This window comes from Podarcis filfolensis (genome assembly GCF_964270895.1).
Source record: "Podarcis filfolensis genome assembly, chromosome: 2".
Lineage (NCBI taxonomy): Eukaryota > Metazoa > Chordata > Lepidosauria > Squamata > Lacertidae > Podarcis > Podarcis filfolensis.
In genome coordinates this window covers 124,309,944-124,336,237 of record NC_139605.1, presented here as the reverse complement: position 1 = coordinate 124,336,237, position 26,294 = coordinate 124,309,944, and the positions used below count along the sequence as shown (strand labels likewise).

Sequence of the window (26,294 nt, the reverse complement as noted above, 5' to 3'; positions counted from 1 at the left end):
TCTCCGCACAAATTGTTTCAGCTGTACCCCTATCTGCAATGGCCATGTGAACCAGCTGCAATTAGTTTGGTGCTAATTTGCACAACACTTTTAAAGGTTTGAGGCTGATTTGAAGCTGAGATTTGCATGTAGTGACTTAATCTTTTTGCTGCAGGGTTATGGGTCTAGACCGGGGTAGGCAACCTAAGTCCCAGGGACCGGATGCAGCCCAATCGCCTTCTCAAACCAGCGCACGGAAGGTCTGGGAATCAGCGTGTTTTGACATGAGTAGAATGTGTCCTTTTATTTAAAATGCACCTCTGAGTTATTTGTGGGGCCTGCCTGGTGTTTTTACATGAGTAGAATGTGTCCTTTTATTTAAAATGCACCTCTGAGTTATTTGTGGGGCCTGCCTGGTGTTTTTACATGAGTAGAATGTGTCCTTTTATTTAAAATGCACCTCTGAGTTATTTGTGGGGCCTGCCTGGTGTTTTTACATGAGTAGAATGTGTCCTTTTATTTAAAACGCATCTCTGGATTATTTGTGGGGCATGGGAATTCATTCATTTCCCCCCCAAAATATAGTCCGGCCCACCACATGGTCTGAGGGACGATGGACCGGCCCACGGCTGAAAAGGTCTAGACTGGTCTAGACTGTCACTCACACTGCACTGAAAGCTTTTAGCCAAACCAACTCATGGTGAGTCAGAAAATCTGGGCAGGCACGGAAATATTCTCAAGAGTATTTCAGATCTCTCTTTGCCCCAATCAAGACTCAACATCATTGAATAGGAATAGATTAAAAATTGCACTGAGCTGCTGCTTGTCCAACTCACTCCCTTCCAGGGGGTCAGATGTCATCCACACCCTCACACCCCATCTGCACACAACAATGCCCCATGGACATCCTGTTCACACACATCCATATACCCCGCCCCCAATCTACACTTCCATAATGCACCTTCACACTCACCCATCCCCATCCTCCCACCTTGGTCACATGCAGGCTGCATACTCACTATGCATTTAAAGTTCTCCCCTGCCAAAGAAATCATGGGAACTGCAATTCCCAGCACCCTACACAAACACCAACCCCCAGAATTATTATTTGGGGGGGGGGGGTTACTTTAAATGTATGGTCATGTAAATTTCCTCTCCCCTTATTTTTCTTTCCTTCCTTTTTCTTTCATTCCCTCCCCTGGTGGGAAGTTTTACAAAAGACAGGTCCTGTGACATATAGAGAAACCCTGAAAATAGGAATTTACATTGACTTCAGCCTTACGATTTTGATTGCAAACCTTTAAAAAAATTAAATTTAGCTTAATTCACGTTGTGCAGAGTCCCGAGGCAGATCTACACACATGGTTTTTAATGTTAGAGAAGGGTTTTGATAACGTTTTTGGACACATGACGTCCTACTTTTAAATTTCATAATGCGTTATTAAAATGGGACACCAGAGGGCACCGCAGAGCAACCAGCAACAGGAAGGCAGCGTTTTCACGTGGGGGGGGGGGGGAGGGACCAGGGTAAAAATGCTTTAATTAGCAAGTATGCCCTGTGATGTTTTAGAACAAGATATCTAATAATGTTCTAATAATATTAAACTGGTCAGTGTAGAGCCAGTGCTTGTCACTCTAAAGCAAGTGGTTTGAAGTAGGCAGTCTCTGCAGAAAGAAGAGGCCTTTGCAATCCCGTTCTTGCTACTTGGTGTGTTTTCTCATGATGGTTCTTCAGGAAGGCAAAGGTTTCTCACATATGTAGAAGTTTGCAGTGGAACAGCTCTCATCATTCCATTCCCCAGAAAAATGGATCTCTGCACAGTCTTCCTTGTTCTGATAGTCACTGGGCTGACCCTGTCTCCAATTCCTGAATGAGGAAGGGATTTAAGATACATTGAAAAATGCAGAAATGGTTCTTCTCCAGCCACACCATCCTCGACTCGCTCCCCAAATGCAAGTATATCCAAGCTATTCTCTCTAGATTTTCCATTCTGCACTTTGGTGGCTTTGACACAGCAGGGGCATAGGAAGGGGGTGAGGTCCACCTGGGGCCTGGCCTGCAGCCTGCCCAAGCCACCTGCCTCTCCTGGGAGTGACGCTGCGCCCCTTTGAGCGGATTGCCCCGCCCCCACTGCTCTGCGTGCTGGAGCAGCCAGCTGCACCCCTGGGACACAGTGACTGGCTCATTTGTTTTGTAAAATTTACACACTGCTGGGTTGTAAATAACCTCAAAACAGATTACTAAGAGAATAAAACAATAAAGTTATTGGTGAAAATAGTTAAAAACAACTTTTTTGCAACATTCAAAAAAGAAATAAAAGCAGCAATAAAGTCAAAACAGATTAAAATGCACATCAACATTTTAGCTATCTGGGTAGGCTTGTCTACCCAGCTTTCTTCCAGGGAGCTCAAGGCACATCCCACCCAAGGAAGGTCTGTCACAAGACCTAGATCTGCTTACTTTCAGCAAACCAATTGCACTGTATGACTTCATATCACATCTTAGCATAAGCTGGGGAACATTTTAGCCCAGTAGGCCAGATCTTTTTCTCACTGGCCCACGGCAGGCCAACTTTGACAGGTGGGTGGGACCTATGCCATAATGGTAGCAGGTTATTGACACCCATCAAAGTTCACAGAAGGTTGGTGTAGCGCAACCTCCTGTGAATATGTACCCCCTGTGCCAGGGAGGCTCCCTTTAACTAAAAATCAGCTGGCGGTTGGTTAGAAGAAGCCCCTTTGAAGGGGGAAATGCTCCAGTCTTTGGGGCACTGCCGCCTCTGCAGAGAAAGCAGTTTCTATTGAAATCACTGGGGGAAGCACTTCCTTTGGGGGGCAGCAGCATCTGAGGGGGTATGTGAGAGACAGTGGGGCAGAAGAAGGGGGCAAGGGGGCTCACCAGGCCAAGACCTGGTCAGCTACTCCTGGGATAAAGAAAACATTGTAGACCGGGGCTCAGCAAAGCTCCTGTCTCTGTTGCCTTCCCAGGATGGCCAAAGTTTGGCTTGCTGGGGGAGGTTGCGGCATTCATAGTCCTGTGTCTTACTTGTAGCTGCTTAAGTAATTGGTGCCATCAATCCACCTCCATTCCCCTTCTTCATCGATGTCATTGAGTCCAATCCAATAGCGTTCATTCCTGGTTTGAGACTCGAGGAAATTCTGCAAGGAAACCCCCCACAGGATAGGGCAGGCACTGACTTTTAGTTTTAAGGATACAAACACACACAACTCATAGAAGTGGCCTTATTCAAGCAGCATTGCCTGCAGGGGTGCGATTGGAGGGTTGAGGGGTTGGGTGGGTGGCTGAAGGTCCCCTCAAAATTCTGTGGCCGTTATGTGTGCACACTGCGCCATGTGCTCATTTCACTCACATGCTCATGTCCCTTGCAACACGTAATGACACAACACGTCAGCACATCGTGGGGTGTGTGCACATTGCGCAGCCCTGGCTCCCTCAGTCATGGGGCAAGCCAGCGCGGAAGATGCTCCCTGTGTCTCTGCGTGAGTCCCTGCTCTGGTCTTGCCTTTCTCTACTCAGGAAGCATCTTGATCAGCAAACCTGGATTTCCAGAGCCACACTTGCCACTAAATATCTACAGAGTGTCCACATGGCCTACTTTACAGATAACAGTTCTCTGTTTGAAAGAGTTCTCTATTTTAAGAGCTGGCTAGTTGAAGTCTAGGTTAAAGATGCAGAAGGGAGAGCAGATATACCATATTTTTTGCTCTATAAGACTCACTTTTTCCCACCTAAAAAGTAAGGGGAAATGTGTGTGCGTCTTATGGAGCGAATGCAGGCTGTGCAGCTATCCCAGAAGCCAGAACAGCAAGAGGGATTGCTGCTTTCACTGCGCAGCGATCCCTCTTGCTGTTCTGGCTTCTGAGATTCAGAATTTTTTTTTTCTCCTCCAAAAACTAGGTGCGTCTTGTGGTCTGGTGCGTCTTATAGAGCGAAAAATACGGTAACACACACACACACACACACACACATCTATAAATGAGCATATGCAAATTTTACACCATCTCTTTTTTGGTGCTACATTTCATTTTTGTAATGTCCTCAATGTCTGACTGGGCTTTCTCTCTGGGTAAAACTGAAATTTGTGACAATCACCAGCAGCTGAAACATCACATGCAGGATGTATTTTGTGCTTTTCTCCTTGCCTGCTCAGCTTGCATTTAAAGGTGATCTTACCTAATTTGCACCTTCCAAAACAATATACTCAGCTATACTCTGTATACTCAGACTTATTTATAGCATATCTTTCCTGTGTTTAGAATGATCCACCCCATCCTTCAAGATTTGAATTTCTCTGACTTTTGCAATGCAGTCTTCCAGCCGAGTAATGTGTGTCACTAGGGTGACTTTGCATATAAATGCATATCAGTGAAGATAACATAAAAAATGTGTTATGTTAGAGGAGATTGCAGGCCAAAGATGTGCATGTTAGGGGAAATTTGCACTGGAAGAGAACGTCTTTTTAAAAAATCTCTAAAACCTGATATGGAAATGTGGAGAAGTGAACTTAAGACTGGCAATAATGAAGAACTGAGAGAAACCAAAATGGACATGTTTGCCCATCCCTAGCTGCCCACAAGGGAAGCTGAGCCCTGAAGTCATTGTAAGAGGCTTCCCAGCATCCCTCACCATTGTCATCTCAGGGCGGTTGGGGCCTTGTTTCAATTTCACGTTTGCGTCTTATTTCTACTACATTAAATGTAGTTTCCCACCAAAAGACCCTGGGAAATGTAGTTTGAGGTGTCAGTAAGAACTCATTTGAGAGGCAATATATCCACACACATACAAGGACCAATATTCTAGCACCTTTACCTGCTTGGCCTCATCATGAATAACCACCAGACTTGAATTACGTTGACCACATTGAGATTCAGCTATGTGCCAAGTAAATTTCTGTACAGAGAAGTAATAACACCGACCGTCAAAGTATTCCCATTCCCTGCTTCTGGAACCACATGGGAACACTGGCAAAAGAGAAAAGGCACAGAATGAAAGCCCTGACAATGGCTTCACCCAATGGACTGCAGGTGGAGTGGGCAATAACCACCAGGCTTGAATTGCGCTCTGCACAAAGTGACTTAGCCGTGTGCCAAGTAGCCTTCCGGAGGGAGAAGTAATAACACCGACTGTCAAAGTATTCCCATTCCCTGCTTCTGGAACCGCATGGGAACACTGGCAAAAGAGAAAAGGTGACCTCTGGGTGTACGGAGGACAGTCCTCCATCTGAAGGGCTTTCTGTACAGAGAAAGAGCACTAAGAAAGGAGAGCCAGAGGTGCTGGAAGGTGCCCATCAAGGAAAGGGAGCAGCACCAGGACTGCAGGTGGAGCGGGCACACTCCGGCCATCCTTCCACAGCCTTCCCCACCAGGAGGAGAGACGTACCACCTTTCTGTTTTAATATAGGCATGCTTTCTAAATTGTGAAGAACAGTTACAATGTGGGGCTTTTTAGGGGATAGAGAAAGCCTTTTCCCCCTCTCTCAGCATAGCACTGGATGGGGGCATCCCGGGAAGCTGAAGGCTGGAACATTCAGGAGAGACAAAAGAAAATACTTCTCCACAGAGTAGATAGTTAAGGTGGAATTTGCTCCTCTAGGGGGCAGCGATGCTCATCAAGGCAGCAGCAGCAGCAGCAGCAGCCAAGCCCATTTCATCCCTGTAATCCTGGGGGCGCTGGGGTTGTGAGGGTTTGCAGCACATCAATGGCACAAGCTCATGAGTTACACCTGTTTCTAAGCTCCTCCAGCTCAAGGGACTCACAGAGTTCCTGGTCCATGAGATGCTTAGAGTTCAGGCTTCCCTGCAGGATGCCACGTTGATGGGGAAGACCTGCCTTCTAAAGCCAGGCATTGGAGGAATGATTGTGGGTGATAAATTATGCCCCTCCTGCAGTGGAAACAGGCTCTCTGGCGTAATGCCAGGCAAGAGCCACCTCCCCCAGGCTATTGCAGCCGCAAGCCCCAGATGGTTTTGGCAAGACACTTACGCTCCTTGCTCATTTCAAGCTGTTTATGCATGTCATTCATTTCTGAAAAAAACTTTGACCCTGAAATTTTAAGAAGAAATACAAGTAAACTCAGAATATTAGAAATTCAGAAGAGAGAAAAGGAGATAGGGTGGGACTTCTCCCATTCCAGCATCACTTGTCACAAACCAGACAGGTAGATTCTGGAAATCCCAAATTAAATTAGTCCCAACACCTAATTGCTATTCCTCTTGGACAGCTTCCATCCTAGGATGAATAGCAGAATTGAGGTGAGGGGAGAATAATTTTTGTTAGAGTAATGACAGAGAACATTAGTAAGAGCACATATCCTGCATGCACCTCCGGATATTTTTTATTTATTTACATGGTGCCTGGGGGAATCCCACTGACCAGGGAAAGAACTCTGAGACCCTGGAGGAGACAGTGCTGGGCTGGTTGGTCCAGTGGTCTGACTCAATATCCGGCAGAAATGTAGATGCTGCCTCATCCCCCTTGGCCATTCTGGCTGTCTTGACTCACTAGTCAGCCATTGGCCATCCCACCAGCCCAAGTTTGATTTTCTGAACAGTTTTCCAGCAGCTTTCAAAGGTGAGAATCTGAATTGGGGTGGGAACCCCACATTTGGTCATAAAGCTGGAGCATTTCAGACTTTGGAGTCCTTTAATTACCACTGGAGATCAGTAGCCCCAGCAAGATGATGATCAGCAGGTAAGCGAGAGCCAGGAGCCCATAAACCAGGAAAGAGGAGCTCCATTTCCACTGGGGGAATGACCTGCCTTTCAAAAGAGAGAAAAAGAAGAAGGTAGAATCTTATGGCCATTTGTCCTTATCTTGAACACATTCCTTTGTGGATAATGGAGGTAAGAGAGGATTTTACTCTATATTTTCAAAGCATAATGTTTCTTCCCCCCGCCCTGCCCTAGTTCCCTCCTCTCTCACACACAGTTCCAATTTTGTTAAATTCCATATTACAGTGGTGCCGCTGGTTATGAATGCTTCTGGTTACGAACGCTTCAGGTTAGGAGCTCCGCTAACCCAGGAGTAGCTGCTCCTGGCTGTGAACTTTGCCCCAGGATGCGAATGGAAATCGCGCGCCAGAGGCGCACACAGCAGGAAGCCCATTAGTGAAAGTGCGCCTCAGGATAAAAATGGTTTCAGCTTAAGAACAGACCTCTGGAATGAATTAAGTTCGTAACCAGAGGTACCACTGTATATTGCAATTTCTTCCATTCTCACTAGTGCAGATATTTTTAATAAAGCTTGCATTCAGGGGAAGGTTGCTGTATCATAAATGTAGAGAAAAACTTTAAATAAGCAAACTGTGGGCTCCCCTCATCCCATCCTCTATTTCACCAAATTAAATCCACTCTCATTCCAAACCTTTTAGTTCCTTGTAGCTGGGTTGTTTTTGCAGTTTCTTATCTCATGATCTCTAGCACACACCTGTAGTTTAGTCCAATTAAAATCCAATTAACAGGATAACCTTTGCTTCAGGAACGGGGTGGGGGGGTCATGGCAGCCGGAGTGCCCCGTGCACCCAGTGCCGTTGCCTGCCCTCGCATTCCATGGGGAAGCGAGTGCCAGACTGCCAGGCAAACTGCAGGTGAGAGCCTGGTTCCTCTTCCAACCGAAGAGGAATGCAGATAATGAAATTCCCCCATCATTATCTGATTACCTCCATCTGTCTCTCTCCCGCAGTGTTGGGAGGGACGCCAATTCTGGTGCACCGGAAACAGGAAGGCCCTTGATTAGAATTTCTGATCCTGCTTCTCTCAGACACTCAAATCATTTTTTACAATTTTTACGTGCAGTACTTTGATGATTACGTAGTATATAAATATCTTACAAAGATAAATTAAACACTAGAGCAGATGCAACCAGACCCTCTAGGTCCATTCGCCCTTCTTTGTGAGCAGGCCCCAAACTGCTCTTGTGAACCGGCAAATGGCAGGCCGAATTGTCTGCCTGCCACCAAATCGACCCTTGGCAACAGTGTGTGTTCCCTGGGGCACGGGATCAACTGCCCAATGGTTACGCCTCTTCTTTCTTTGCAGGTTCTCCTACCCTCCCTCACTTCAGGATGTTGCTGATGGTACAACCTGGTTATGGACTATGTCGGCTGTCATATTTGGGGCCAGGAAGGAATTTTTCCATTTGGCAAATTGGCATCAGCCATTGGGTTTTTGCCTACCTTGTAGCAATCACCACAACTTTCTAAAGTGGATTGGCATTGGGTAAGCTTAGATCTTGGATGGAGGGGAGGTTGTAGCCTCTGACTGCCCCTCCAGGTAAGGGTATCCTGTTAAAAGGATCCAGGAGTAGTGACTTCTGTCCAACACCTAGAGGGGGGCTAGGGCCACTGCATTCCTCCATCAGGGACCACTTTTGGGGTGCCCCGATTTGATGGAGGTCATAGGGCATTATTCCCTGTCGGTTGGCTTCAACCTTAGAGGCCCTTCCAAGCAGACGGGCTGGAGTGATATTTGTGTGGCTTATCCCAATGCCTATGGCCAAAACCTACACATCTGTAACCAATAAAGTTGTGGCCTTATTGGATCCCATACTTATTTAATCCCCAGGGAACGGGGTGGTCATGGGGCCTCAACATGCAAGTCAGGGAAGAGAAGAAGTCAATTAATTAATTCCAGCTTCAACACTGCCAGTGAATTGCTGGTAGGAACTGAGTTGGTCAAAGAAAGTTTGACCAACATTGCCAGCCTGCTAACCTTCCTTCAAACGGTATATTGCGGGCATCTCCATACGCCTGCCAGGGCCAACTTCCTGTCCAAACATCTCCTCTTCCTGACACCAGGTACTGGAAGTAGGCCTGATTATCAGATCTGAAGCTGCTTTGTGCAGTTCCACTTTGGGTGCTTATTGTGGTGCCCACTCCAAAGCCACAGGAAGGAAAGCAAATCTTTCTATTTTTCCTCTACCCCAAGTCAACTGGAAAGACTCCTAGCACAAAGACAAAGGACCTGTTAATCTGGAATTTGGAAGGTTGCTTACCCCTTAGATGCAATTTTGAGTCCCCTAATAGTGACTTCAGATCTGGATCCAGTACTGGAATAGGTTTACCACAAAGGGCTTCCTGACTTGTTGGATCTGGATCCAAACCTTGAGGCCACTGCATGCCACAAATACTTACCTGTTTTTCTTGGAGCCATGGCTTTCCCCATCCTGGCCAGATATCCGTGGTCTCCGTCTTCCACTTGCTCATGGACACCAACAATACCCATCTTGCTTTCGTCTTCAAATTTCTCTTCTCATTGCATTTATAATAGGAGCAACAAATTGAGGAACTAAGCATCTATTTCTTTCCTCCCCCCCTCCTCCTGTTTGTTTGGAAGAATGGGGGAAGTTAAAACATGTGCCACCCACTGGTTTCAGGAATTAAGCTCCTTTTAAGAGGAACTTCTAGACTTATATAATGGCACTTTAAGAAATTGTCCCTTCCTCTGAGAAAACCAGACATGGCAGCATGATATCTCCATGACCCATTTTATCTGATCTTGGCTGGATCTAGAGACATCAAAAAAGCATTTCAGGAAAATGCATTGTAAACTTCATAGTGGGAAATCACATTGGCGAAATAAGGAACTCCATAGTGCGAGTAGATAAATAGGTACTGCTGTGGCAGGAAGGTAAACAGCATTTCTGTGTGCTCTGGTTTCCGTCACGGTGTTCCATTGTGCCAGAAGCGGTTTAGTCCTGCTGGCCACATGACCCGGAAAGCCGTCTGTGGAGAAACACTGGCTCCCTCAGCCTGAAAGTGAGATGAGCACCGCAACCCCAGAGTCACCTTTGACTGGACTTAACTGTCCAGGGGTCCTTTACCTTTCTTTTTTAACCCTTTATGGATGCTAGCACTGTGGAAACAAAAGCTGAGTTTATGTGAATGGAGGAGAACTTCCACAGACCATGTGTGGCTGTTTACTTTTACCCTACTTTTCTCTTTCTCTCCATTGTAGGTATTGCCATACCAGATACACTGCCCAAGAATCCTGGGAACTGAAGGGCCCTGGGAAATGTAACCGTGAGGGGTATAATATAGTTCCCAGGATTCAGTGGGGATGTGCTTTAAATGCATGTTGTGCACACAGCCATCACCTCCTCTTTCTGTGTTTCCTCCCTTCTCTTAGCATTAATTACTCAAATGCTATAATTAATTCCTAGACTCCTCATGCCGGATACATAATCTTGTTATTCTGAATTAAAATTAAAGGATCACTTCAAGCCAAAGTGTTTACTGTTAAAATATGTGTGAGAATTCCTCACCCCGAGAGGAGCCCATTCTGTGCGAATTACCTGCCCTGTAGAATCTGCCTTAGGAGTGGCAGGAGATAAGTCCAGAGCAGAGACTCATGCAGAGACATCGCTGTAACTGAGTCCATTGTGTGAGCTGTCCATATGCTTGGCAATGGCTGCTACCGGGGAGGGGGCTTGACCCCTGCAGCAGCAGCAGCCCAAAGTTTATACATGCCTCCAACTATGTGTCTTCTCCACTCTTCTGTTGACCTTCATGGGACTCTTGTGTTCACTTCCCTGAAAAATTATTTGGAAAACGCTGACTCCAAAAGTTGCTCAATCTAAAACAAGCAACAGTTCTGAGTTCAAGAAAGCATTCCTTAGCATTCCTTATAGAACTACTCATTCTGTCCTTATTTTAAATTATTCCTCCCAGTTTATCAAAATCCCAAAGCTTTGATCAACTTAATGTTGCAGCCACTATAAACTTTTCCCACCAAGAACTGTAGTATCATTGGGCAGCTCCTGGGGGAGCTCGACTGAATTGAGGTGCCTCCATTTGGGGCATTGCCCTTTAAGAAAGCACTCTGACTCCAGGGGAATTATCTGGTATAACAGGGAACAGATCTTTCAGAAACCCAAAATTTTGCATTCCTCATACGGTGCATCAAGCTGTGAGGTGTTCTCTGCTGCTGTTCTGGAGAAGTGAATTTAAAGAGTCCCATGTAAGCATTGCAGTGAAAGTGTGTCAAAAGAAAAGAGAGATGTAGTCATAGAGTTGCCTGCATGGCACAAGGGAAGGAAGCATCTGCACATGCACAGAAGGCTGCATCCAATGTTCATCACACTCAGAGTACACCTATTGAAATTAATAGACTGAGTACAATATAGCCCACTGATCCTGGCTTCCTGAACAAAACCCCAGATGGAAAATCATAACCAGAGTGGAATGCAACCTAGCCTGAACAAATAAACTCTGCCAGCCATGTTTTAATGACAAAGGGACATGTAAAAATTTTCTTTTGCCTGTGTGAGACAGATGTTGAGACAATGTGTGATTGACAAGGGCATGTCTGGATCTCAGATTTCTGCCGACACCACTCTTCTTCTGTGACATATCCGTGATGTTTTGATGACACTGTAAGAAATGTATTGTGGGAAACTGTGAGAACTTTTAAAAACTCGTGTAACCTTTCTTCTGGCCTTCTTCTTCTTTGTTCGCTTTACACATCAAAACCTTTGTTGCAACAAATAAATGATCAGCCTCCTGGTCACTGATTTGCTCCTTCATTGCTTGGCTGAAGTCTCTCATTTTCTGACCAATCCAGATCCCACAGGGCTGGACTCTAGCAAAGACTGGAGGTGCTTTAAGCAGCAGACCCCAAGATTTGTCCTTTTAATGCACAGATGGCAGTGATGTAACATAGCATGCAGGTGTGGAGGCTTGCAAAGCAAGGTCTACAAAAGTGCTGTTCAAAATCCCTAAACTGCAGAACTTCAAGGGCGTGTGTGAAGTGACCCTAATTCACCTATGGGACTGTGTTGAGATGTCTGTTGGCTGAGGTTTTGGGGCATGGGTGTAGTCAAGGGAGGGGGGCAGCTGCCCCCATTAAATCAAGTAAATCAATACTCAACTAAATGAGGTTCTGCCCCCTGACATAAATCCTGGCTATGCCCATGTTTTGGGGTTCATTCTCTGGGAAGCAAGTTTCGACTCATGGCTGTCAGCTGGTCTCAAATTAGGAGCTTTGAATCTTTGGGTAAAGCAGTTTTGCAGAAATGATCATAGAATCATAGAATCATAGAGTTGGAAGAGACCACAAGGGCCATCGAGTCCAACCCCCTGCCAAGCAGGAAACACCATCAGAGCACTCCTGACATATGGTTGTCAAGCCTCTGCTTAAAGACCTCCAAAGAAGGAGACTCCACCACACTCCTTGGCAGCAAATTCCACTGTCGAACAGCTCTTACTGTCAGGAAGTTCTTCCTAATGTTTAGGTGGAATCTTCTTTCTTGTAGTTTGGATCCATTGCTCCGTGTCCGCTTCTCTGGAGCAGCAGAAAACAACCTTTCTCCCTCCTCTATGTGACATCCTTTTATATATTTGAACATGGCTATCATATCACCCCTTAACCTCCTCTTCTCCAGGCTAAACATGCCCAGCTCCCTTAGCCGTTCCTCATAAGGCATTGTTTCCAGGCCTTTGACCATTTTGGTTGCCCTCCTCTGGACACGTTCCAGTTTGTCAATGTCCTTCTTGAACTGTGGTGCCCAGAACTGGACACAGTACTCCAGGTGAGGTCTGACCAGAGCAGAATACAGTGGCACTATTACTTCCCTTGATCTAGATGCTATACTCCTATTGATGCAGCCCAGAATTGCATTGGCTTTTTTAGCTGCTGCGTCACACTGTTGGCTCATGTCAAGTTTGTGGTCAACCAAGACTCCTAGATCCTTTTCACATGTACTGCTCTCAAGCCAGGTGTCACCCATCTTGTATTTGTGCCTCTCATTTTTTTTGCCCAAGTGCAATACTTTACATTTCTCCCTGTTAAAATTCATCTTGTTTGTTTTGGCCCAGTTCTCTAATCTGTCAAGGTCGTTTTGAAGTGTGATCCTGTCCTCTGGGGTGTTAGCCACCCCTCCCAGTTTGGTGTCATCTGCGAATTTGATCAGAATGCCCTTGAGTCCATCATCCAAGTCATTGATAAAGATGTTGAATAAGACCGGGCCCAAGACAGAACCCTGTGGCACCCCACTAGTCACTCTTCTCCAGGATGAAGAGGAACCATTGATGAGCACCCTTTGGGTTCGGTCAGTCAGCCAGTTACAAATCCACTGAGTGGTAGCATAGTCAAGACCGCATTTTACCAGCTTCTTTACAAGAATATCATGGGGCACCTTGTCAAATGCCTTGCTGAAATCAAGGTAGGCTACATCCACTGCGTTCCCTTCATCTACCAGGCTTGTAATTCTGTCAAAAAACGAGATCAGGTTAGTCTGACATGACTTATTTTTCAGAAATCCATGCTGACTATTGGTGATCACAGCATTCCTTTCTAGGTGCTCACAGACTGTTTGCTTAATGATCTGCTCTAGAATCTTCCCTGGTATTGATGTCAGACTGACTGGGCGGTAATTATTTGGGTCCTCTCTTTTCCCCTTTTTGAAAATAGGGACAACATTTGCCCTCCTCCAGTCTGCCGGGACTTCGCCTGTTCTCCAGGAATTCTCAAAGATGACTGCCAGTGGTTCTGAGATCACATCTGCCAGTTCTTTTAATACTCTTGGATGCAGTTCATCTGGCCCTGGAGACTTGAATACATCTAGACTAGCCAAGTATTCTTGTACTATCTCCTTAGTTATTCTGGGCTGTGTTTCCTCTGCTGAATCATTTGCTCCAAATTCTTCAGGTCGGGTATTGTTTTCTTTGTCGGAGAAGACTGAGGCAAAGAAGGCATTGAGGAGTTCAGCCCTTTCTGTGTCCCCTGTCTGCATTTCACCATCTTCTCCTCTGAGTGACCCCACTGTTTCTTTGTTCTTCCTTTTGCTACGAACATAGCCATAAAAGCCTTTTTTGTTGCTTTTAACCTCTCTAGCAAGCCTGAGTTCATTCTGTGCTTTAGCTTTTCTGACTTTGTGTCTACATGTGCTGGCTATTTGTTTGAATTCCTCTTTGGTGGTTTCCCCCCTTTTCCATTTTTTGTACACATCCTTTTTTAATCTTAACTCAGTTAAAAGTTCTTTAGATAGCCACCCTGGATTCTTTAGGCACCTTCCATGTTTCCGTCTCATTGGTATTGCCTGAAGTTGTGCTTTTACTATCTCCCTCTTAACAAACTCCCAGCCATCATGAACTCCCTTTCCTTTTAGTATTACTGTCCATGGGATCTCACCCAGCACTTCCCTAAGTTTTATGAAGTCGGCTTTCTTAAAGTCGAGAAATTGAGTCCTAGTATGCTTGGCTGCTCCTTTCCGCTGTATAGTAAACTTCAGAAGAGCATGATCACTCGCGCCTAATGATCCTTCCACTTCTACCCCACTAACCAGGTCATCAACATTGGTTAGGACCAGATCTAAAATGGCTGTTCCTCTTGTTGCTTCTCCCACTTTCTGGACAATGAAGTTGTCTGCAAGGCCAGTGAGGAATCTGTTTGACCTTATGCTCTTGGCTGAGTTTGACATCCAACAAATATCCGGGTAATTGAAGTCCCCCATTACTACTATCTCCCTTCCTTTTGCATGCTTGGCCATCTGTTCCAGGAAGGCATCATCTATGTCCTCCGTTTGGCTTGGGGATCTATAGTAAACTCCCACAATGAGGTCACTGTTATTCTTCTCTCCCTTAATTTTGACCCAAATGCTCTCACTTTGGCTTTGAGGTTCTAAATCTTGGATCTCTTCACAGGTATACACATCCCTGACATATAACGCCACTCCTCCTCCTTTCTTGTCTGGTCTGTTTCTCTGAAATAGATTGTATCCCTCCATTATTACATTCCAATCGTGGGACTTATCCCACCAGGTTTCAGTGATTCCTATTATGTCATATTTAGTTTGCTGTACCAAGAGCTCAAGCTCATCTTGTTTATTTCCCATGCTTTGCGCATTAGTGTACAGACATTGAAGTCCATTAATCATTCCCCCGTGTCTCTTATTTAAGGATATTTTCCTCCCACCACTAGGTCTGCGTGCTGTTTGCTCCATTCGGTCTATGACATTTGGATGATCATCTTCATCAATTGATAGACTCCTACCTTCAGGAGCACTGTCTCCCTCCCCCACATTAGTCAGTTTAAAGCCCTCCTGATGAGGTTTCTGAGATTTTTTGCAAAAACATTCCTCCCAACCGTTGTGAGGTGCAGCCCATCGCTTGCCAGAAGTCCATCTTCAAGAAACTGCATTCCGTGATCTAAGAATCCAAACCGTTCCTGTTTACACCATTTGCGAAGCCAGTTGTTCACTTCCACTATTTTTCCCTCTCTCCCTGGGCCACGTCGTTCAACTGGGAGGACAGATGAGATGACAATTTGTGCATTTAATTGCTTCAGTTTCCTGCCCAGAGCCTCGTAATCTCTTTTGATCTTCTGGAGGCTATTGCTTGCAGTGTCATTGGTTCCCACATGAACCAAGAGGAAGGGGTATTTGTCAGTGGGTTTTATGATTCCTTGCAGTCGTTCAGTTACATCTTGGATCTTAGCCCCGGGGAGACAGCACACTTCCCGAGACATCTTGTCAGGCCCACAGATCACTGCTTCTGTTCCCCTCAGTAGGGAATCCCCTATCACCACTACACGCCTCCTCTTAGGTCTGGTCGGGGTTCTTCCGTGAGCTGTCCGTTCCACGGTCGCCTGCACATTCCCTGAGGACTGCCTTTGCTGCTCGTCTTCATATACCTGATCGACTGTAATGAGGGAGAGATCCTCAAATGGAGTCTGCTCTTCGTCTTCCATGCTAGGGGAAAGGACCTCAAAGCGATTGCGTATTTCTAAACAATCAGAGCGAACCCTGGGCCTCCTACTTCTTTGAGTCACGTTTCTCCATATATCTGGCTCCTGTGTTGGTGAACTAGCCTCCTTCTCAGGGGAGTCCCCTGTCTCCTCCTTGGTGGAGACGGTGTGCTCTGTTGCTTCCAAGAAGAGCTCCAGCTCTCTAATTCTTTGGAGCGTAGCTACACGTTCCTCCAGTTGCTGGACTTTGTCTTTTAAGAGGGCAATCAACATGCAATTGCTGCAGGTAAAGCTGCCTGCAACCTTCGGCAAGATGGTAAACATTGCGCAGGAACCACAGGCGACTGCAGCTGTTCCCTCACCCTCCATCTTGAGAAGGTGTCGTTGGGGGTGACTACAGCGGTCCTCCATCATAAAAAGCGTGAAGACAGGACAAATAAATCCCCCCAAATAAACCTATATCTCCCCCAACAAACGTTTGAGACTAGCTCCCCTAAATCTAAAAGATGGATCAAACTGCGCGCGCCGCTAGGCGCGCGCCGCTGCCCTACAAGCTCTGACAAGCTCCTCCCACAGCTAATCACCTACCTCAACAGAAGCCCTGCCCCCTCTGACCTTTGCACAGGGAGAGCAGCTAATCAGCCACAAGAAACTCACACAAGAAAACCCTTTTTGTTCCTTCTTCAGCTGCTGCCCTACAAGCTCTGACAAGCTCCTCCCACAGCTAATCACCTACCTCAACAGAAGCCCTGCCCCCTCTGACCTTTGCACAGAGAAAGCAGCTAATCAGCCACAAGAAACTCACACAAGAAAACCCTTTTTGTTCCTTCTTCAGCTGCTGCCCTACAAGCTCTGACAAGCTCCTCCCACAGCTAATCACCTACCTCAACAGAAGCCCTGCCCCCTCTGACCTTTGCACAGAGAAAGCAGCTAATCAGCCACAAGAAACTCACACAAGAAAACCCTTTTTGTTCCTTCTTCAGCTGCTGCCCTACAAGCTCTGACAAGCTCCTCCCACAGCTAATCACCTACCTCAACAGAAGCCCTGCCCCCTCTGACCTTTGCACAGAGAAAGCAGCTAATCAGCCACAAGAAACTCACACAAGAAAACCCTTTTTGTTCCTTCTTCAGCTGCTGCCCTACAAGCTCTGACAAGCTCCTCCCACAGCTAATCACCTACCTCAACAGAAGCCCTGCCCCCTCTGACCTTTGCACAGAGAAAGCAGCTAATCAGCCACAAGAAACTCACACAAGAAAACCCTTTTTGTTCCTTCTTCAGCTGCTGCCCTACAAGCTCTGACAAGCTCCTCCCACAGCTAATCACCTACCTCAACAGAAGCCCTGCCCCCTCTGACCTTTGCACAGAGAAAGCAGCTAATCAGCCACAAGAAACTCACACAAGAAAACCCTTTTTGTTCCTTCTTCAGCTGCTGCCCTACAAGCTCTGACAAGCTCCTCCCACAGCTAATCACCTACCTCAACAGAAGCCCTGCCCCCTCTGACCTTTGCACAGAGAAAGCAGCTAATCAGCCACAAGAAACTCACACAAGAAAACCCTTTTTGTGAAACCCTTTTATAAAGAAAAACTACTCATCATTTTTTTGGAAAAAATAAATATAGTATATTGCATAAGATGCTGCTGAAATTGCTTACTAGGTCAGAATACAAAAAAGGAAAGAAATATCCTATGTTCCTAAAAACCAAAGTAAAGTTTATGGGCCGTATTCAACTACTCTATTTTGCTAGCACAACGGGGCTTCCCCTTCTCCCGCGCCTCCTCCAAAGACGCCTGGTGGCTGGGCTCCCAGAAGAGCAGGTGGCACAGGGAAATCCTCCACTGGGCAAGCAGAAGTGCTATGCTGGATTCCATCCTAGATGTCCCTGAACCCCACGATAAGCTTTGCGATATCCCATATAAGAAATCTCCATGATGAGGGGACTCCCTCCTTTATGCCCAAGAATATGGTAGTTTATTCAGTCCAAATTACCCTGCCCCTGCTGTATTTGCACATCAGAGAGTGGGAGGGAGATGCCCTCACCTGATGCAGATAACCTTTTGGTGTGTGTCCCCCCCTACACCCCCAACTCCTATTCACCAAGCTGTTATCTGCCCATGTGTGTTCAGATGGCTGTTAGGGTCTCTTCACATTACTGCCCACTCTGCATCCAGTTTTCTGATCAGACTCAAGCTGGTTTGAAAAAAGAGACTACAGTAATTGAACAGCAGTCTTTGTCAAGAAACCACAGGATCAACATGCATTGTGGCTAATGTCATGTGAATGTGGCTTAAAAAAAAAATAGCAGTGAGGTGCAGAGTCAGTGGTATTGCGCCAGGGAGGCAAATCTGGCATTTGAGGCTTAAAAAAAACCCCAGACCCCCACCTTCCAACCAACTGATGTCACTCTGATGGATAAGAGGATGGGTTTGATTTTGTCTTAGTTGTGCGCCCACTTCTCTAGAAGAGTAGTGCTGCCTGCAAAGGGGCTTTCAAACAGCCTCTCACTGCATTGAAGTCCCAACACCTGGGGCATCAAAGTGCAGCACGAGCTGATGTCCCTATGATTTCCCTACGATTTCAGGCGTTTGTCAGGTGGGTGGTCCCAGTGACTTGTGAAATTTGGCACTCCAGGGGTGAGGGAGATAACACACTCACACCCCATTTTCACATACCATCCATGCCCCAAATTCATCAACTTTCCATTCAGGCTCATCCATATACAGTTACACCCCATTCATAAACACCCACACATTCCTATTCTACCCCTATACACACCATACATTTAAAGCATACCCCAAGAATCCTGGGAGCTGTAGTCTTCCCCTCACAAAGCTATAATTCCTAGCACTCTTAAAAACTACAGCTCCCAGAACTGCCTTTAAATGTATGGTGCATATACAGCCATAGCCATTTAAACCACTACTGGCCTTATTCTCTCTGTCCTTCCCTCCCCAGGTGCGGCAATTGGGACTACCAAACACACAGAGAGACACGTCTCGTGGCATACAGAAACAACCTGGAAAGAGGAATTGACATTGACTCCAGCCTCCGGACATGATTCTGATTACAAAACTTTACTTAGAGTATAATATGGTTCTTATTAAATTGCTTAGAAACATAAAGATCTTTATATAAAAATTCTAGCTACATTCAAGTTGTGCAGAATCTTTGTCACTCTAAAGCAGATAGTTTGAAGCGGAGAAATGGCCTGCTCTTGCAGCCCTGTTCCTGCTAGTTGGTGCCTTTTTCATGGTTCTTCCTCAGGAAGGCAAAGGTTTCTCACATGCATAGAAGCTTTGAAAGTTACAGGGCACATCATTCCATTCCCCAGCCTCATGGATCTGGGCACAGTCTTCCTTTGTTTCATGGTCGTTGGGCTCGCCTTGTCTCCATTTCCTAAACGAGGAAGGCAGTTAAGATACCCTGAAGAACCTGGCAAGAGTTCTTCTCTAGTCACACCATCCTCTGCTCCCCCTCTGTCCCCAATCCAAGAACTGCCAAGCTATTCCTTCTCTATTTTCCGTTCTTCACTTGGGCGGCTTTGGACACAATCACTAGCTTATTTGTATTGCTTATCTCGCTCCCTTCTTCCATGCAATTCAAGGCATCCCACCCAGGCACAACCAATCAAAGAGGCTCCCTTTAACTGACAAGCAGCTGGTGGTTGGTTAGAAGGAGCCTCTGCGGAGGAAAAAAAGCTCCGAAGCAGCAGCACCCCCCACCCCCTGCAGAGAAAGCAGCTTGTATTGAAACCATTGCGAGGAGCACCTGGAATGCAAACCTCTTCCTTTGGAAATAACAAAAATGCTCCTTTTAGAAATGAAGCTTTTCCCTCCTCTCCAAAAGAACTTGCAAAGCCCCTTTTTGCAGTGCTTCCTGAAGTGCTATGCAAAGAGCTTTGCAGGCCCTGTGCTTGGGAAACACTGAACCCTGGGCTTGCTAAGCACTTTGTCCAGAGCCCCCCAAACACCTGATGATCTGCATGCTTGGGAAGTGTTGCACAAGGGACTTTGCAGGCATGGCCAGTGGTTAGTGCCTTCAAAGCCCCCTTCAGGCAAGGTTTGCCCCTTATGTGCCCCACACCTGAAACTGTCTACAGGCTGCTGGTTCCCTGCTCCCACCTCAGCCATTGTTTTTTCTCTTCCCATCCACGGCTGGTGGCAGCTGCTCCTATTCTGTCAAGCTGGAGCAGGCTAACCAACGTGGTGCATTCCAGATGTGATTGGCCGCCAGCTCCCATCAGCTGGGGTTGGACTAGATGGCCCTTGGGGTCCCTTCCAACTCTACAATTCTATGATTCCCCCTTTAAAAAAAAATAGGAAACAATTCCCTGAGTCTGTCCAGTTCTATGAATTTGGGTTCCTACACATGAACAAATACATGAGAGAAGTTATGGGGATGGGGAGATCCTGATCCAGAGTAAAAATCTGGACTGAATAATCTTTGAGGTTGCTTGGAGGAGTTTGCTATGATGGTGGTATAAATCAGGAAGGGTGAGCCTCTCAGAAAGGTCTGCCAACTCTCAAGGCAATTTGCGGGTGGTGTGAGAGAGAGTGGGGTGCAGCAGAAGGGGGGTCAAGGGGGGGTCACCGGGCCAAGGACTGTTCAGCTACTCCTGGGATAAAGAAAACATTGTAGACCGGGGCTCAGCAAAGCTCCTGTCTCTGTTGCCTTCCCAGGATGGCCAAAACAGAAGCCTTGCCAAGTGCTTGCTGGGTCACAGGACACAGCAAGGGCTTGGCTTGATGGGTGAAGTGGTGACGTTCATGGTCCTCTGTCTTACTTGTAGTTGTTTAAGTAACTGATGCCATCAATCCACCTCCATTGCCCTTCTTCATTGATATCAGTGAGTCCAATCCAATAACGCTCATTCTTGGTTCGAGATTCTAGGAAATTCTGCAAGATCAAAAAGGAGAAGATGGTATCAAGCTGGAGAAGCTGCTCTGGTTCCATATTCACAATCACCAACACAAATTAGAAGAGTAAATTCATTCACAAAATGGAGGCTCAGTACAGCAGCAGGTTATGTAAAATCAAGAATGGTTCCTGTGAGCTGGGATCAGTTAATCCAGGGAAAAAATAAGGATCCCTCTGTACCTCAGCATCCATCTGGATGACTGCCCCTCTTCCAGTGCAGTCCTAGACATGTCTACTCAGAAGTCAGTCCTACTGAGTTCAGAGTGGGGCTTACCCCCAATGATGAGGGTATAGGATTGCTGAGTGCATGATTCAGTACTGAGATGTACTTCCAACCAATCTGCTTTCACTGAAGGTGGGGCCACATCTCGTCAAATCAATCCCAATGAAGAAAAACAGAAAAGCTCCCTGCCTCTGAGGAAGATGCTCCCTGTGTCTCTGCATGAGTCCCTGCTCTGGGCTTGCCTTCCCTAGTCAGGAAGCATCTTGATCAGCAAACCTGGATTTCCAGAGCCACACTTGCCACTAAATATCTACAGAGTGTCCACGTGGCCTACTTTACAGATAACAGTTCTCTGTTTGAAAGAGTTCTCTATTTCAAGTCCAGGTTAAAGATGCAGAAGGGAGAGCAGAGATCTTCAAGCTGCCCGTCTACATTTAGCAGCACTGGGACAGAGGACTGAGCAGGCAGACCCAGGGGAGAGGGTATTGTATTCCTATTTAAACTGAAGCCATTATATCTATATTTGTGTTTATCTATATATTTATACATATTCATATGTAAATTTTATGTAACTCTCCTCTTTTTTGATACTTTGTTTCATTTTTGTAGGTGATTCATAAGTGGCCACCATCAATGTCTGGCTGGTCTTTCACTCAGGGTGAAACTGAAATCACTGACAATCACCAGCAGCTGAAACATCACATGCAGGAAGTGTTTTGTCCTGTTTTCCCTGCCTGTTCAGCCTGCATTTAAAGGTGATCTTACCTAATTTGCACCTTCCAAAACAATATGTGAACCTAAGCAAAGCCATCATTCAACATTTGAATTTCTCTGAATTTTGCAATGCAGTTCTCCAACCAAGTACAAAAAAAGCATCTATTAGGGTAATAGTTGCACATAAACGCATCTATTAGTAAAAATTGCATAACAAAATGCATTATAGCTTTCCAAAAATTCACTGAAGAGGCAACAAATCCCCACCCCGCACCCCAGCCAAGACTCCAGCACCTTTACCTGCTTGGCTTCATCATGAATAACCACCAGGCTTGAATTGCGCTCTGCACAAAGTGACTTAGCCGTGTGCCAAGTAGCCTTCCGGAGGGAGAAGTAATAACACCGACTGTCAAAGTATTCCCATTCCCTGCTTCTGGAACCGCATGGGAACACTGGCAAAAGAGAAAAGGTGACCTCTGGGTGTACGGAGGACAGTCCTCCATCTGAAGGGCTTTCTGTACAGAGAAAGAGCACTAAGAAAGGAGAGCCAGAGGTGCTGGAAGGTGCCCATCAAGGAAAGGGAGCAGCACCAGGACTGCAGGTGGAGCGGGCACACTCCGGCCATCCTTCCACAGCCTTCCCCACCAGGAGGAGAGACGTACCACCTTTCTGTTTTAATATAGGCATGCTTTCTAAATTGTGAAGAACAGTTACAATGTGGGGCTTTTTAGGGGATAGAGAAAGCCTTTTCCCCCTCTCTCAGCATAGCACTGGATGGGGGCATCCCAGGAAGCTGAAGGCTGGAACATTCAGGAGAGACAAAAGAAAATACTTCTCCACAGAGTAGATAGTTAAGGTGGAATTTGCTCCTCTAGGGGGCAGCGATGCTCATCAAGGCAGCAGCAGCAGCAGCAGCAGCCAAGCCCATTTCATCCCTGTAATCCTGGGGGCGCTGGGGTTGTGAGGGTTTGCAGCACATCAATGGCACAAGCTCATGAGTTACACCTGTTTCTAAGCTCCTCCAGCTCAAGGGACTCACAGAGTTCCTGGTCCATGAGATGCTTAGAGTTCAGGCTTCCCTGCAGGATGCCACGTTGATGGGGAAGACCTGCCTTCTAAAGCCAGGCATTGGAGGAATGATTGTGGGTGATAAATTATGCCCCTCCTGCAGTGGAAACAGGCTCTCTGGCGTAATGCCAGGCAAGAGCCACCTCCCCCAGGCTATTGCAGCCGCAAGCCCCAGATGGTTTTGGCAAGACACTTACGCTCCTTGCTCATTTCAAGCTGTTTATGTAACTTTTTCGCTTCTGAGGAAAACTTTGATTCTGAAATTGTAAGAAGACATATAAACACATACAATGTTACCAGTTCATATGGGGCAAAAAGAGATATGGTGGAGAGACCTCTTCTCTCATTCCATTTGAACTAACCCAGAATAAGCCAGACTCTGGCAGCCTGGAAGCCACATTTGTTAGAACATAAACCCTGCTGAGAATCCCACTGGGAACTCAAATGACAAAGTAATTTGAGGGGAAAACACTCTGTACATGCTTAGACTTAGACACAGTGGCCACTTTCCATGTTCCAAGTTTACCTTTCATTCCCTCCTTTTCCCAGGTCATCAGGAAAAATACGAGAGTCATCATGTATGATCAACTAGAAGAGCCATTTTGAGCAAAACTTTTTTAAAAAAAACAGTGGTGGGCCTGATATAACAGTGCAGTCACTTCATCAAGTGAAAACCTAACTCTCCTTTGCCCGACTATACTGTGAAATATAGTTCTGCAACTTTGCAGCTGTACTGAAAGGCTTCCCAGCCCATGATGTCACCAAGAGACTTCCTGCTAGTCCCCAGAACTGTCCATATATAAGGACATGAGCATCATGCAGCACATAAAATATTCTCAGTGGGATTTCCAGTACTTATTTAGATTCTTGATCAGGGATACAGAACGTGTGGCCCTTCAAAGGCTGCCTTTCACAAAGCACATCTGCAGATATGCACGTTTCTTCTTCAGTTGACTTCTGCATCCTTGTCTGCCATCAGAGGCATTGCTTCTAGGCAGCAAGAGGGGCCTTCAACCACATCTGTGGCTGGTTATTGCGTTACCTCAATGAAGTCCTCATCCCTCCAGCAGGCCTCCTCACAGCACTGCTCCAAGAAGGCCAAAAGCAAGAAGGGAGACCCTGAAGGAAACAGGGCTGGGCTGGGCGGGTGGCCCAACAGTCTGAATCAAGGTAAGGGAGAAATGAACAGGTTGTCCACAGACTAGCTGCCCGTTCTGGCAGCCTTGGGCCCTGACTCAGTAGTCAGTCGGTGGCTACAAGTCCAATCTGGTTATTTTAAACTGTTTTCAAACTGGGCTTAAATATGAGTCTGAATTGGGGGGGGGGGATCCGTCCCACATTTTGTCATAATGCTACTGAAGCGTTTCAGACTTTGGAGTCCCTTAATTACCATTGGAGAGCAGAAGCCCCAGCAAGATGATGATCAGCAGGTAAGCGAGTGCCAGGAGCCCATAAACCAGGAAAGAGGAGCTCCATTTCCACCGGAGGAAGAATCTGTCTTCAAGAAGAAAGATAGCAACAAATTTTAAGCAAAATTGTATGAAGTTGGCTATCAAGTAACATCCAGTGGGGTCACTCTGGGTGTCTAAAATTACGAGAAATATGAGGGATGGACCATGTCAGTTTTTGTTGCTTTAAAGGTTGGTTCTCCACCCCCACCCCCAGTTTATGGTGGACGGTGAATTATGGTGGACGGTGAATTAAGCAGAGCAGTTCTGGATTGATGTGTTTGAGAGCTGTTGGCAGGAGGGAGGTACATGTGTTCCAGGCCCCCAGCCAGCAAGGGCCCCAGACTCTTAGCTATCATTTAAAAAATGTAAATGAATCAGACATTTCTAAAGGAAATTATGAAACAGAGTGTGGAAACAACTTTAAAGCTTTGGCACCTGGGAAGCAGCAGCGTTGCTTTGGGTTCATTGACATCCCTACCAGCAATGGAAGAACAGCTCAATTTCAGTCTCCCACTTTCTCGTTCCAATCTTAAAGTCACACCTCCACGTTTCTGCAGCATTTCACATTTATATATAAAACCCCCTCATGAAGATTCATGAGCATAATATTGTGAATTTATCTATTTAAATATATTTTTAAATGCAGTTTTCACTAATGTATGTATTTTACAACAATTTCCCTCAATAATGCATCTTGTATGTTGTTTTCACTAATATATTCATTTTTATGCACACTCTCCTCAAATAGATGTATTTTTGTAAATACTGGTTAGAGAACTGCACCACAAAATTCAGGGATGTTTAAATTTTGTAGGATGGCTGTGCTTTGATTCTCATATATGTTGTCTAGCCGCCTTGGGTCCTGACCCAGTAGTCAGTTGGAGGCTAGTCTACAAGTCCAAGTTGGTTATTTTAAACAGTTTTCAAGCAGTACTTAAATGTGAGAATCTGAATGAGGTGGAAATGAATTAAGCAAATTTGCCTTTAAACATGAACAAAATTGAGTTCCTCATCCCTACCTGTGACTAAACCTGACTAAACAGAGCAGCAGGGACCCAGGAGCTGGGTCTGCTGGTACAGGTCCTAGAACATAGCAGTGCAATCCACCGTATGTTTTCTTGGAATAAGTCCCATTGTGTTCAATAGAGCTTACTCCCAAGAAAGTGAGAATATAAATGAACTAGACCTCCTATCTCCAGGTCAAGTGAAGTGCAAAGTAGTAAACTGCTGTTAGAGACCGGGTTGGTCAAAGAAAGTTTGACAAAAGTCATGAGCATGTAAATCTTCCTTCCAGCTGTATCTTAAAATACCTGCCACTGCCAGTCTCCTGCCCTAGCATCTCCTCTACCTGGCACTAGCTGTACCAGGTACCTGAAGCCAGGTGAACACTTTGCTGCTCAGTGTGCAGTTTCACCGTGGTTGCTTATTGAAATGGTGCCCACTCTAAAGCCACTGGAAGGAAAGAAAACCCCTTTACTTCTCCCCTTTCCCAAATCAGCTGTAGACTCCCGTCATAAAAGCCAATGGACATATTTATCTGAAATTTGGCAAGTTTTTCACCCTGAGGAATTTTGATTCCTCTGTGATATCTACTATTTTCCAACCATTTGCTCAGTAATATCATCTCTTTTCTAACCATTTGCCCATAAAACACTATGGGATAAAGTGACCCCCCCCCCATAATGATAGTCTTCCCTTACGGGAGAACCACTGCAGCTATTTGGCAGGCATCTCTCCCTTGGAAAGGAGGACAATGTCTGCAAATTTTATCAACTTCTGCCCATAAATTTAAGTTATGCACATTTCTTAGTCCCTGGATATATATGCCTGTACTTTAGCAGGAGGACTAGGCCTGCCAGTTTGGTAAGCTTCTGTCCAAAGCAAGTGGACCACTTAGATCCAATAGTGAATTCAGATCTGGACTCTGTTACCACAAAGTGCTTCCAGATGAGAGAGAGTGCTCCTGAATTGCGAAATCTGGATCTAAATCTTGAGGCCAGGGCACACCCCAAATATTTACCTGCTGTTCTGGGTGCCTTGGCTTCTTCCGTCTCTGCCAGGTATACACGGTCTCCATCTTCCTCTTGCTCATAAACACTAAGTAGAACCATCTTGCTCTTGTTTTCAAATTTCTCCTCTTGCTGGGTTATAATATGAGCGGCAAATTGAGGAACTTTATCAGGAAATATAAAGATCTATTTCCTTCTCTCTCCTCCCCCTATTTCTTAGGAAGATCAGGGG

General features: G+C 45.9%; 1 protein-coding gene across 1 annotated transcript; it reads right to left on the bottom strand.

The window, feature by feature from the left end:
• Window positions 1-1,303: 1,303 nt before the first annotated feature.
• Window positions 1,304-26,294, bottom strand: LOC310758147 (uncharacterized protein). Its single transcript, XM_083604077.1, has 13 exons — window positions 26,074-26,294; window positions 23,993-24,100; window positions 22,800-22,859; window positions 21,835-21,986; window positions 20,464-20,576; window positions 18,944-19,076; window positions 10,729-10,837; window positions 9,132-9,245; window positions 6,652-6,759; window positions 5,984-6,043; window positions 4,811-4,962; window positions 3,026-3,138; window positions 1,304-1,846 (listed from the first exon to the last, which is right to left on the bottom strand). Exons 1-13 carry the CDS (start codon window positions 26,162-26,164, stop codon window positions 1,711-1,713), a joined length of 1,449 nt encoding a protein of 482 aa, XP_083460203.1. The 5' UTR covers window positions 26,165-26,294; the 3' UTR covers window positions 1,304-1,710.